General features: G+C 43.4%; 2 protein-coding genes across 8 annotated transcripts in view; both read left to right on the top strand.

Moving 5' to 3' along the window:
* bicd1a (bicaudal D homolog 1a) overlaps nucleotides 1–6,192 on the top strand; it is a 53,279-nt gene extending 47,087 nt beyond the window's left edge. The window contains exons 8-9 of one of the 3 annotated variants that reach the window (XM_035426498.1): nucleotides 692–777; nucleotides 2,287–6,192. In XM_035426498.1, coding sequence (XP_035282389.1) covers nucleotides 692–777; nucleotides 2,287–2,416 — 216 coding nt within the window. In that variant the 3' untranslated portion in view covers nucleotides 2,417–6,192. The remainder of the gene's footprint in view (nucleotides 1–691; nucleotides 778–2,286) is intronic. The other 2 variants (XM_035426500.1, XM_035426501.1) reach the window with 2 other exon arrangements.
* A 520-nt stretch (nucleotides 6,193–6,712) lies between these two features.
* The window catches only part of fgd4a (FYVE, RhoGEF and PH domain containing 4a), a 51,835-nt gene continuing 45,679 nt past the window's right edge, over nucleotides 6,713–12,868 (top strand). For 2 of the 5 annotated variants that reach the window (XM_035425700.1, XM_035425695.1), the window contains exon 1: nucleotides 6,713–7,203. In XM_035425700.1, coding sequence (XP_035281591.1) covers nucleotides 7,077–7,203 — 127 coding nt within the window. In that variant the 5' untranslated portion in view covers nucleotides 6,713–7,076. Of the gene's footprint in view, nucleotides 7,204–12,720; nucleotides 12,857–12,868 lie in introns of those variants that run through there. The other 3 variants (XM_035425697.1, XM_035425696.1, XM_035425699.1) reach the window with 3 other exon arrangements.

The following is a 12,868-nucleotide window of genomic DNA, read 5'->3' as shown; positions in this document are numbered from 1 at the left end:
TAGCATTCAACATCTCATATGCCTGAGATATGCACAAAAACAAAGGTCTGCACATGAATCTCACGTGATTCATGTGAATGTGAATGAGGCCCAATGATCTTAACACCTGCATTGCAGTGATAGAGAGAGCAGAAGGTGTGACCACTAGAGGGAGACAGTGTGTATCCTCACTTCGTGATTTTGGGCATCTGGAGCCCTAGTGTGTTTAACACCTAAGTAAGTGATCCTTCTGACTCCTCCTGGTTTTTGTATTCATCTTAAAATCAGCAGCCAATTTAGACACAAGAAACCAAGCCAGCTTTGCAGATCCTTGTATCCTAGGTAACACTTACCCGTGACCTTGATCTGGGGCCCAGCATGATTGACCTTCTAAAAGAGTGTCGTCACAATGGGCAAATTCATTTTTAGTTTGCATTTCCTGTAATTGAGTAATATTTCTGGGCAGGGGGACTACAGTATATGCTATGGATGACAGCATAGTAGTTTATGGAAGAGCGATTGATTAACCCCTGACGCCTGAATGTGTGTTCGTTAGCAGTGCAGAGAAGGAGAGGGTGGTGCCCTGGGCCCCTACAGGCGGTTCTCCCTGATAAGCCATTCCTCATGCGATCCTCCTGCCAGTGCTGTCCTCAGTGTCTGCGTCCTACTAACCCTCACTGTCACTCCTCTGTATATCTGTCTAATTTATCAGTCTCTCCTAGATTGTGAGCAGCCTGCTGCTTCCGTACCGCCAGTCCCCCCACAACTAAGGCGAGACAGAGCCTCTGTAGGCCGCAGGTAACGTCACAGCACAGTACCCCCCCCCCCCCCCACCCCCCCGCCGCTTCCTCTACCTCATGTCCCTCACCGAGGACAAACAGACTCCGCCCTCACTGTGGCCCCATGCACAAGCTAGAGGTGGAAAATCCAGGTTCAGAAACTTAAAAAAACTAAAAAGTCCTCCCCAATATTTTGTTTCAATCACATGAATTCGCTAATTAGCATAATTCCTCCACCAGGAGGTAGAACTAATTTGAGAAATAAGGGTGGAAGAAACACTTGTAAGGACTATAACTTTCTGACCCCTAGGCTTTTCACCTCTACTAAAAACACACGGGCACACATATGCACACAAACACATTCACATATGCACACAAAAACGCACAGTGCTCACACATACAAACATACATATGCACACACATGCGTGTACGTGCAGACCTGGAAGTACACATGCACACATAAAAACATACGCACACGCACATTCTTCTGTCTTGAGACAGTAAAGAGAATGCATGGGCTGTGGCTATGACCTAAGACCCACATTAATGTCTGTGGAGTGTGACCTTTGCAGTAACCTCAGCCTCTGGTGAGGTGAATCTACGCTGGTAATTATAGCTCTGTATAGGGTGCTGTACTCAGACCTGTTCTCATACTCCCACACGACACAGGACACCTAAAGCAAAGGACAGTTCAGTGCTTTCCCCTCCATAAGTTTGCATAAATGTTTTATATGTGGTGGCATAAGGTATAACGTTTTGTGAAAATGTTACAAAAGAATGGCATGCAGTGAGAATGATCTGCTACTGTACAATAGTGGCTCTCAATAGCCCTGCCCCACATTTTAGATAATCAGCTAGCAGCTTGTTCACCTCCATTTTAGAGCAGACACTGCAGATCCACTGATCACTGATCTGTGTTTTCCAGGCAGATAGTGGACTGTGCTTGGATTGCCCAATGCATGGTGCACTTGTACACAGGCATCAATTAAAAGCATGCACAGCGTGCTCTCAGTTGACGCCTGTGAACATGCGCACCATGAGGTCACCCCTCCACACTGTCTGTCTCCTCCGTACTCAAGCTTTCTCCTCTCACACAGCTCTTCCTCGCACCCTCAGAGACCTAGGGCCCATTTCTACATTCCCCTCCTGAGTTCAGGCAGCTGTCCCATTCAGACAGCATTACAGTCATCACCTGCTAGCTGTGGGAGACCTGGAGTCTTAACACTAACCCGTTAATGTGCATGAATGTGTGGGAACGTGCTCTGTTTGTGCGTGCGGATCTCATGCTTGTCTTCTGAGAAATCTCTGCCTGGCAACACCTGTGTGTCTCTGCCGGAATCGCTGTTGTCTCTCTGCCTCTCTGTGTTACCTGAATATGGCACTGAAAGGAATCTTCTCTTCATGTCATTTTCTCCTTCTCCACTCTCTTCCTTTCTCTCTCTATCTCTCTCTCGCTCTCTCTCTCTCTGCCCATTCTTCTTCTTCATTGGTTTCCTGCCTTCCCTCCCCCGTCGGACTCCCGCTGCAGTCGTAACGTTGCGATAGCTCTCCAGGAAGACGTGAAACATCATTCCAGCGGCAGCAACAGCAGCAGCAGCCGCTCTCCCTGTGTTCCTTTCAACTGTATATCACCAGAGGCTCCGCCCCCTGGCCCTTAGCCTTCCCAGTGTACAGCAAGACATGGGCCTCCACAACCCTCCTTATCTCTGCCATACCTCTATGTCAATAAATAAGCCACCCCCCCCCCCCCCCCCCCCAAAAGGCTCCGACCCTCTCGACCCTCTGCCCAATCACCACGGTTACTGTGCGGGCCAGTATGCCCTGCTCCTCCAGACAGTCAGACAGAGACAATAATGATGCACTCAGGAGAGGAATGGCCCAAACGAGGACAGAAATTAGAAGGCTGTGTCTCTGTTTGAAAGTAACAACATTATAATGGACATATTATTTTATTTATATATTTAGTACTGTTTATTTATTGGTTGATTTATTTATGATTTATTGATTTAAGTATGTATATTCTTGCTCGGTTGTTTATTTATTATTTTTTTGTTTTGAATTACAGAAATGTGTCCCTGCTTTGTAGTGAAACTTGAACACATGAAACACTGATATGTTGTATCATTATTTGTTTCCTTTGCTGCTTTTGAACCTTTGAGCTTTATCTGCGTCGGAGTGGCATTAAAGGAAGAACACAGCAGATGGTTAGAGTCGCAGAGGCTAATAAAGTGCTGTGAAGTCGTGTCAAGGTCCAAGCACTGTGAAATCACTCTTAAGTTTAACAGTGCAAAGAATAATTACCGAGTATCTAGAGTAATGAATTTCCATTGAACGTCCCACAGACGGGCACATTTTCCTCCATACCTACTTCTGTTGAAACAACCAAAATAATTGCTATTAGTCCCTTCCAAAGCTAAAACTTACTTTTTTTTGTTTTGCCTTTCTTCTGAATGTTTCTGTCACTTTGTATAAACCTGGGGAACAATGTGAACTTTCGCAGTATTACACCTTCTGAGTGGAAGGCTGAAACATCGAGCTGAATCCACAGAAAGACTGTTACAGCCATGTTTGTACAAGTAATTTTCACCTGCACAAATGTGCAAAGCTCTTTTGTAAATTTTATGTTTGAAAGCACTGCAATATCATAATATAATCTGTTTTTGAATGAAACTAATGAAGATGCTGATTGCAATACAGTGATAGTCTTTCAGATGCTGAGTTCTACAAAATCATATCTAATATCACTCACTGAGCACATTTTTCCACATACCTTTTGCAATATATATCAATTAATTAGTATCATTATTTTCTATTTATGAGGAGGTTCAGTTTGTGGTGTAGGTCAGAACAGCATTGAATGCCTGTTTTTAGATGAAAGACTGTGATTTGTGGAAATAAGGTCAGTAGGCCCAAGATTGGCTCTGTAAGTACTGGGTAAGATGAAACTGTGGTGAACAAAGCATTTTTTATTCACTTTAAAACAACTTCCATTTAGTCAATTATTGCCCGCATATCTAGCTGTCTTGAATTTTACTTATCATTTGGTTAATACTTTCTAAAGATTTTTTTATGTGGCCTTTTTTATGTTACAAGAACAATGGCTTCAAGTGGTTGACAAGTAATTCAGTGATACAGTGATAACATATTCTCATCAGATGTGTTTTACTCCTATCATGCTCTGGTTCATGGGCAAAAAAGCTTGGTAAAGGAAATTGACTCAGTACTGTCTTTCACCTCTCTCTCTCTCTCTTTCGCTCTCTCTCAGACTCCTTGCTGCATATAGTTAATGTGCTGTAGATGAACAGAGTAAACAGTTCAGTGCGTGCGCCTCTCTTCTAAGTCACTCCACCGAGCAAGCACAAACATTTAACTATGCATCACAGTAATGGTCGTAATGATGATTTTTCAATATAATCTGGTAAAATATCACTGTGTCTTCCGTTTTTAATGCTATGATATACATGACACTCCCAAAAGACCAGCACGTTGTTAAACGCAAACCGAGTCAGACATGTATTTCTTAGCAATGATTTTGCTTTGTTTTCACAGATTTTAATTAAACAGAAAGAGAATTGCCTCTCTGTGTAGAAGGGAATTCTGAAACCTGTGAAAGATCTTGTTATATTAACATAGATTAAAATGATCTCATTTCAAGCCTGGGAATAACAATATAAAGTGAGAAGTATGTGAGGTCGCTGGGGTGGGAAGAACTGAATAAATGTTCGTTGGTTAAAAGAAAATGTATAAAATAAACACACCACAGAAAGCATCAGTACTCTGAAACGTACTGAGTGATACCTCCAGCAACATAGAAGGGGCTCTTTCTGTTGCAGGGAGGTATGCAGGCATGCAGGAGTCTGTGAGGGAGCATTAGCACATAAACAGAGGCTCAGTCCATTCCATCAGCTGACAAGTTTAATTCAGGATCCATTCAGAAAACAATTCACAATGGTGCCCTTGTGCCGGTGGCAGTGAGACATGAACCCACTTTCCCGAAACCTGACTATTGTTTCAGGTTTTACTAATCTGTTATGTGTTTACCATACTGCCGTGCCTCTCCATTAAATTGGGTTTAGAGTCCATCCTCTCAGTTATTTCACAAAAATGAAGTCAGCATTATCATAAGTATTATTACTATTATCATTATTATTACAATCATAGTTTAATATTAATTTGCCAAATAGGTTATCCTTCTTTGTGCTGCGTCACTGTTTTTATCCCTCACTGTTGGAAGCCATATGACACATTGCCACAGATGCCATTAAGACTATCAGATAATCAAACGCTGTGAAATAAAATGTGGAAATAAATGTCTACCCCCCTGGATTTTAGACTTGATTTAGATATTTTTAGTCAGAGATGGAGGTCTGGACTAATTTTAACGGATTTTGTATTATAATTTTTGGTCTGGGTTGCAAAGCATCTGAATTTTTTTAGAGATAAATCTGCTTTGTTTGTTATTTTGAAACAATTCATCCAAATGGGACATCAAAAGTATTATTGTTTCCATGCACTTTTATAAATCTTGATTTGATTTTTTTATTTGCATGACCTTTTTGTGCCTGACTTGCTAACTATATGAGACCTGTATTATACATGTTTTTTTTCCTTTTTGTTTTTATTTTATTTGATTTGATTTGACATGATTTTGCCCATTATGTGTGTTGAGACTGAACGTAGAGGATTACATGTAGACAGGAGATAGGTGGGCACATATAAGCTCCATGCCTTTTTGAGGATACATTTTGACATAACTTGCATTCACTAAAGTGGGCCTTTCCATTAAACACATAGCAGTACTTCGGATGGGAGTGGTGCGTGCGCACTAGTGTCCAACTCTCATTCAGGAAAGCTTTTTTCCCTCATAGCATCCACTCAGTGAATGATGGTGCAAGCATGTTTTTAACACCAGGGGGAAATGTCTTTTTCTTCTCTTGTATGTATTTATGTGTATCCTAAAGGGTGGGTTTACTATATTTATTGAGCTGATTATTGTTTTATTTATTGAACTTGTTATTGTTTTATATTTTATGTACTACCTGATGGAATGAATGTGGTGGCGAGAGACAGTCTTCTGATGTTGGGTTGTACCCGTAACGCTGTTGCGTGGAGGACGTGAAGTGGTCCAAAACTAGTCTGTGTGTGGTACTGAGGCTGTCCACGAAGAAGAGAAATTCTCCTGGTTGTCCGCACAATTTTATCTCTGTCTCTCATTTGGGCTCTCTGCTGCCAAGATAGAACAGAGACATGAATCAACACAAAAGAAATATTTAAAAATAATAATAATAAATTTAAAAATACAGCAATATACTGTACTGGGTTTTATTATTATTCTTTCTTATTCTAATGAAAAACAGTGTAATATCTAGCTACCTGTTTCAATAGAAAATAAACAAACTGTCCCTGGACTGTAAATGGGGCTGCTTTGACTGTTGTCTGTGTCTGTTATTGTCTAGAAGATCCAACGACACATTGTGCACCACATCCATATGAGGCGCGTGTGTGTGCGTGCGTGCGTGCGTGCGTGCTTGGAGGGAGAGAGACTAACTGCAGTAAAATTATTGTCTGCATAATTCGCAGGCTATAGCACTTATTACTGCGCGCATACGCCAGCGGTTTACTCCAAAATCGCTATTGTCAGCACCCACCACGCTAGTCTTCAATGATTACTTCAGCTTCAGTTCACATAGGATACTATCTCACTTTAAACGCTTTAAGTTGCGTGCACATTAATCCTTATATGTGTAAATATTTGACGTATGTGTATATATGTGAGTGTGTCCATCTTCTTGCTTCACTGGGAAGTAAACAGTTCAACAGGTTAACTCGTGTTTATGTAATCCTTGTGGCTACTTAGCAGTTAGTAGGAAATACCTCAACCAATCAGCGTGTTCGAGAGACTGCTCAGCCTGTGCTGAGGGCGTGGACTATTCAAGGTGACTGCAGCTGAGATAAGCGGATGATGACGACGGCGCACAGTACTGATAGAGTTTTGGATTGATTTGCAGCTGTACAGACGTGTGGAGTTGGCCAGTGAAAGCAGGAGCGCATTGAAATACCTACAGATACACTCTTTACGGTGGTGCTACGCTCTACGATTGGCTGGATTTGTAGGTACAGTTATTGCTTCTGGAGCGCGCACAGGAACGACAGGTTGTCAAGATTTTACTCGCTTACGAGTTAAGTTTCAGATTTACGGCTGAATGCATGTTATGCAAGAATGTTCTTTGTTCTAATATAATGTCGGTTCATAGAAAGTTCATCTTAAGTGAACACCTTATTTTCTATCTAAAACAAGTACTACATTGAAGTTTTTCAATGTACGACCGGAGAGAGGAGAACTGTGGGAAGACTGCGCACGATATGGACGACTTCAGACGAGCCGCATTTCGGAGGAAACCGAGGAGTTTGGAAAAGAAGCGTGTGGAATCACAAGAATGTGCAGGTGGGTTCGGCTCATTGGGGAACGCTTACTGTACTTCTTAATTAAAAGAGAATGCTAACAAAATTGGCATGCTGCGAGTGCCCTGACTATAGGAAGATTCAGTGATCACGCGTATACGACAGCTATAGGTTAAAATGATGTGCGCCCAATTCATCTTATTTTGTTAATTGCATTATTTAACTTTTGACACAAGGCCAGATAAACAAACATTTTCAAACGTGGTGATGTATGTATTGCGCATTTAGATGGAAAATACGTGTATGATTACCATAATTTTGGCATACTGTAGGCCTGCTGTCCCAAATGATCTATGTAATGGTAGTTATAAGCCAGGTTATAAATCAACGTTGTATTGTCAGCTTTCTGCTTGCAAAAGGCAGTTGGTCGTCCTCGCCAGAATTTACATAACTATGTGGGTGTGTGTAAATGTAAACCTTTGGGGTGAGCTTTGACTTACTGTAATCAGATTTCCTATGCGGGGCAATTGTGAAAGCAAGGGGACTCCGTCGTAGTGTTTACCAAACGCGTTGCGAAGGTAAGTCACACCTTGTATGAGGCAAGAGGAGAATGTACCTTCTTGTGAGTAACCAGGAAACGACGGGCAGGTCCCAACGAGTCGGTCTGAGCTTATCACTGCTGGTTTACAGAAATACTTGCCCTAAAGGCATAACATTTCTTTAGTAATATTCCCAGAAATACTTTCCATGGAGCAATTGTGAACATAAAAGACAATTATTTATTGAATAACGTGTCTACTGTAGTTGATTACTGTGTCTATGATCCTGTTCACCCCAACACTGCCTTAGCAGACTGGATATAGTACAGGTGGTTCAAAACTGCCACTCAGCACAGGGTTCCTGTTATGACAGAAATTATGCGTGAATAAATGCGAACAGTGTGAAATGGCATTCATGTCCCTGCCTGCTAGCAGGCCTCTGGTGTCCCATGTAGGGCTGGGCAATATGGCCAAAAATCTTACCGTGGTATGCTTTTTCATATCAATCGATGACAATGAACTCAAACTTTGTGTGTGCTCCTTCAGATGGCTCTGTTTCAGATGGTGGAAAAGATTTGTTGTGTTGCCCATCTTGAGCATTACTGGTCTATGGCATTGTTTTGCAATGAAGGCTGCCCTGCACCTTGTTAGACTTTAATCAATCAATCAATCTTTTTTCCGGACTGAATGTCCATATATATTTATATAGCTTTAAGAAGCTAAACCACTTCCATACGGCAGAATTTCTTCTTGACAACAAGGTCTTCATGCTTGGGGCTTGCAGTGGTGATGTCTCAGTTACAGTCACTTGAGCTTTTGTCCTCACTTATTATTGTATTATCGACTCAACAAGCGTGCTTACTCCTCACTAGCTACAGAAGTTGTTGTCAACTACCTTCCTGTTGTGTATGCTTATTTGTGACATGTGATTGGCTGTTCTTGCAGCAGGTGCCATGGATCTATGGTTTTATCACGGTGAAGCAGATGTCTGGTGCCTCCTGCAGTGAACATATTCTAGTGAAGGAGCAGTCAAGCATTCACAGAATATCAAGCAGTCTTATTTTCAGCAGTATGGCTGCTGCCAGTTTCAGTTTTCTTTCCAGTGGTGTTGCATCTCAGTTTGAGAGCTCAGTGGAGCATAACAGCGATTCGTTTTAAATACTGTGGTTTGTTTTTCCGTTTCTTCTCATGGCCACAACGTCATGCATTTACACACATATTTGCCCATGCATTTTTGATCATTGACATGATTCCTTTAATTATCATCTGCTTCTTGTTGAACCGAAATCTGCTTCTTGCTGAACCCTTTAGCCAGCAGAAACCATGGCTTTGCACTGTCATGGTAATTAAGAGAATCTGTCTGATGGCCCAGGGGCGTGCATCGCTACAACAGGAAAAAGAACGTGTTTTTGGCCAGCACCCATGACTTCTTTCATTTACATGTGCGTACTCTGAGACATTTCAGTCTGCACACACTTGGTGTTAACCAACGTGCTCTAAGTAGGAAATGGCAAAAACACTGGTTATTCATTTATCTTTTTTATTTCACGCATTAAAGTGTTCCATCGGCATAGCCTGGGTACAAAATGTTTAGCGTGTAACAAATGTGCAGCTGTAAGCCCTTCAGCAATGGCCGTGTTTTCACCACAGTGCTCACCTTCCAGCTCGGCTCCCAGACCCTCGTTCTGTTTCCGTTTGTCACCAGCGTCGTGGATTACCGGCATTCTTGCGTTCATTACGATCCGCCTGAAATCTCCTCTTACCCCGTCAGCGCTGAGCTGGAGCGCTCCGGGCCCCGGCCCCGGCCCCGGCGCTAACAAAGGGCCCGTTTGTGCGGCCGCGGGGCGGAGCTGGGCAGTCTGGGATCGTCCGGCCCCGTGAATTACTGGCTCTGTGGCCCCTGTTGTTACCCTTGTTGTTGTGCTGGACCGAGAGCCAGGACTCATGCATTTAACCCACAGCTAGCTCTCACATAACGCATAATTCCGCACTGTATTTACCACAAACAGAGAAAGCGACAGTCGGGCACTGTTCTTTTGTTTAGCGCTGGAAGGCGTGAGGCAGTAGGAGCATCACCATTGGTGACGGTACACACACTGTGAGTGTGTCTGGAGGGGATGGGACATGCCCTTAGGGGATTGTACCAATGGGACCTGCTCTTGGACCCCGCACCTGGCCACGCCTGACCTGTTTCCATTAACAACACAAAGATCGCAAAGGCTGCTCGCTGTGGCGGTGGACCCACAAGGACCCCCAGCCGGGTGGGGCAGCGATCAGCACCGCATGGACCAGCCTCTCTCTGAGCCCCGCTCAGTGATGTACTGTACCAATGAAACTCAATCCAAGTTTTCAACCTTTCCCTCCAGTTTGTTTATTGCTGTTTATTTGGTGACATTGTTGGCCCATCTGAGTTTATTATTCACCAAAGGCAGAATTGATATGTATTGTATTTTCTCTGTATTTGCCGTCAGCCTGTGCATGGTGACAGTACCGTTGGAGAGGGGTTAACGTTTAGCTGGGTGAGGATGTTGAGCTGTCTGACACAACCTGTAGTGCCTCAGAAAATACATTGAAACAATGGGAATTTGGAATAGGTGGCAGGAAACTGGTAATTTCCTTCCCAGCTTCTGAGACTCCAAGCTCCACCCTATTCCAGGGCTTTGATCTACCTGGTTCATGTTTCAGAAGAGTGTGTGTGCAGTCGTAGGTGGTTATCAGGCGTGGCTACTTGCAGTACTACTTATAGTACAAATGCTGTGTCCATAGGTTTTAACTGTTTTTCACAACTGTTTTTTTATTGGGTTATTTGTACTGTTGTTTTTTCAATGACTCATTATCATGAAGGGTGAGGTTTATGGAAATTAGAGTGTTATAAACTTCACAATTGTGGTCGTATGATGATACAGTTACACAGAAGTTACACATTCGTCACTGTACTGTAGATAACAGTTCGAAATTTACTTGGGATTTGCCTGAAGGTTATTTGACACGTGAAGTTGTACTATCACAGTAGGGCCACCAGAGGGTGGCACGTTCATTTATTTGTGCTGGTCCTGAAGCGCTTGCCTTGGGTAGTGGAATTATATGATCATAAAGCAGTGGATTAAGTTTGAAAAGTGTAATTTGCCTGCAGTTTTCAGCATTAATATTGCGGCAGTGTGGTTGATGAATTATGTTGGTGTTTGTTAATATTTCTTCATTTTCTTTTATAGTGCTTGTTAATATTTCTTCATTAAAATTGTTTAACATTTTAACAGTATGACTTATAATTTTTTGTCACAAAATGCAATTAAATAAAAACTAAAAAAATTCATTATAAAACATTGATTGAATGCTGCAAGAATCGAAAGTATTCTGTCACGTATTATGAAAATTGCTTTATAGTTTGTGTATTATCAGCTGATTAATTCAGCCTTTTGGACTGACAATGTGTTGTGAAAAAATTCTGTTATGTAGAATAATTTACAGAATGATCATATGTGTCTGGTGCACTCATCATGATTGGTCGGACTTTATCTAATTAATCACTACCTAAATCACAGCTAATTTCCATTTAATGTGTTGGCCTGGGGCTACTATATAGCAGCTGGGTCTCGGATTACAAAACCCGGTCACTGTACAGTTCTCAGTTGATCGCACATGAGCTCTCCATTCATTTTTTGGTTCATGAAGCTTCATGGACCCATCACTGCCATAATGGACTGCATATGGACAGGAAATGCCATTATGGTAATGGTGAAATGCCTGCTGGAGTGGCATAAAATGCTACCAACTGCTATGCTCATTCTCACCTTCCGTCGCACCCAAAACATCATTCCATCACTTTCCTTTCCTCTGTCGCTCCTGGTGTTTGGTCCGGTGCCCCCTGCTGGCATGCTGGCCTACCATCACATTTGCCAGCTGAACCCTGGGGCTCCCATCCCAGTGCAAACCAACCGCAAAATGAGCAAAGGTTCTAGATTCACAAATAGAGGATTTCAAGATTACTTTTTTGTCCTGCTATTTTTGTTAGGCCTCATCAGTCTTTACAAAGGCTTTTATCTCATTGTTACAGCAAAAAAATCAATCCAACAAATGCAACAGGCCCTTTCTGTGATATTTTCATGAGGGAGGGAGACTGAGCGTTGTTTTCATCGAATCTGGGTTTTTATGCTGGCCTGCAGCCTACCACATTGGGGGGGTGGGAGGGACAAGCATGTGTTGACTTCCTGTCTGGGGAACACGGTATTCCTCACATTGTCCCGATTACAGGAAAAAGGTACGCCTCGGATAGGGTTGCAGCTGGCGGAGAGTGGGAGGTGGCCTATCGGTGATGTAATATGTTTTCATCACTCCGCCCACCTGCAGGGACTTTCTGCAGAACTCTTTCTTTTTTTACTCTCAATTTTTTGCTTGCACAATCACCTTCCAGGCCTGTTTGTTTTTCCAGTTCAGACCTGTCTTTCACGACTGACTACAACAGTGACTATAACAGTGCTCTTTTGCGTTAAACCTCTTTGACCACACTTCGAGATGAAGCAGCAAATATACGCTGTATGAAGCATTGGCTATTTCTTAATCCCCCAGAAAACTCAGCAGTAAACTCACCCCCCCCAACGCCCCTCTCCCCTCACCTACCCCCTCCAGGCTCCATTAAGTGCCGCTCTTTCCTGATTTTGTGTTGCATTTCCCCCTCTGCTGTCACCCTGCTGTGCTGCCCATGGCTCAGTCAGACGCGTGGAAGCCTGACCCCCTGAATGGCTGGAGAGCGGGAGGTGGCGCACGCTTGGGGGGGGGGGGGGTGGCGCACGCTGGGGGCGAGCAGGCTGCCGGGGACCCGTCAGGTCTTGGGAAGCGCGCCACTGTTAGCATACGGTCGAAGTCTGGCACAGCTGCCGCTACCGCTGCCGGTGTTGTGTTCAGAAGGGCAGTCGGGCTACTGTGCTCGGTTAGGAAGGGGAAGGGGAAGGGGGGGGAGGGGGGTCCTTTATTTGTGTAGTCCATTCACACACAGGAAGTGAGCTCATGACCCGAGTCGCTGAGGCTTTCTCCGTTCGCCTTATTTTTCTCCCTTCCTTTTTCTTATTTTCGTCACTCGCTCACTACGCATCGACGGGACCGAAATGGACTGCCTGGCGACCGTCCGCAGGAGGTCACGTACGCAGCACGTGTCTTCTGGTAGGTGACAGT

Source organism: Anguilla anguilla, chromosome 7 (assembly GCF_013347855.1).
Source record: "Anguilla anguilla isolate fAngAng1 chromosome 7, fAngAng1.pri, whole genome shotgun sequence".
Lineage (NCBI taxonomy): Eukaryota > Metazoa > Chordata > Actinopteri > Anguilliformes > Anguillidae > Anguilla > Anguilla anguilla.
The sequence above is the reverse complement of the archived record's forward strand: the minus strand, read 5'-3'. Positions and strand labels throughout refer to the sequence as shown.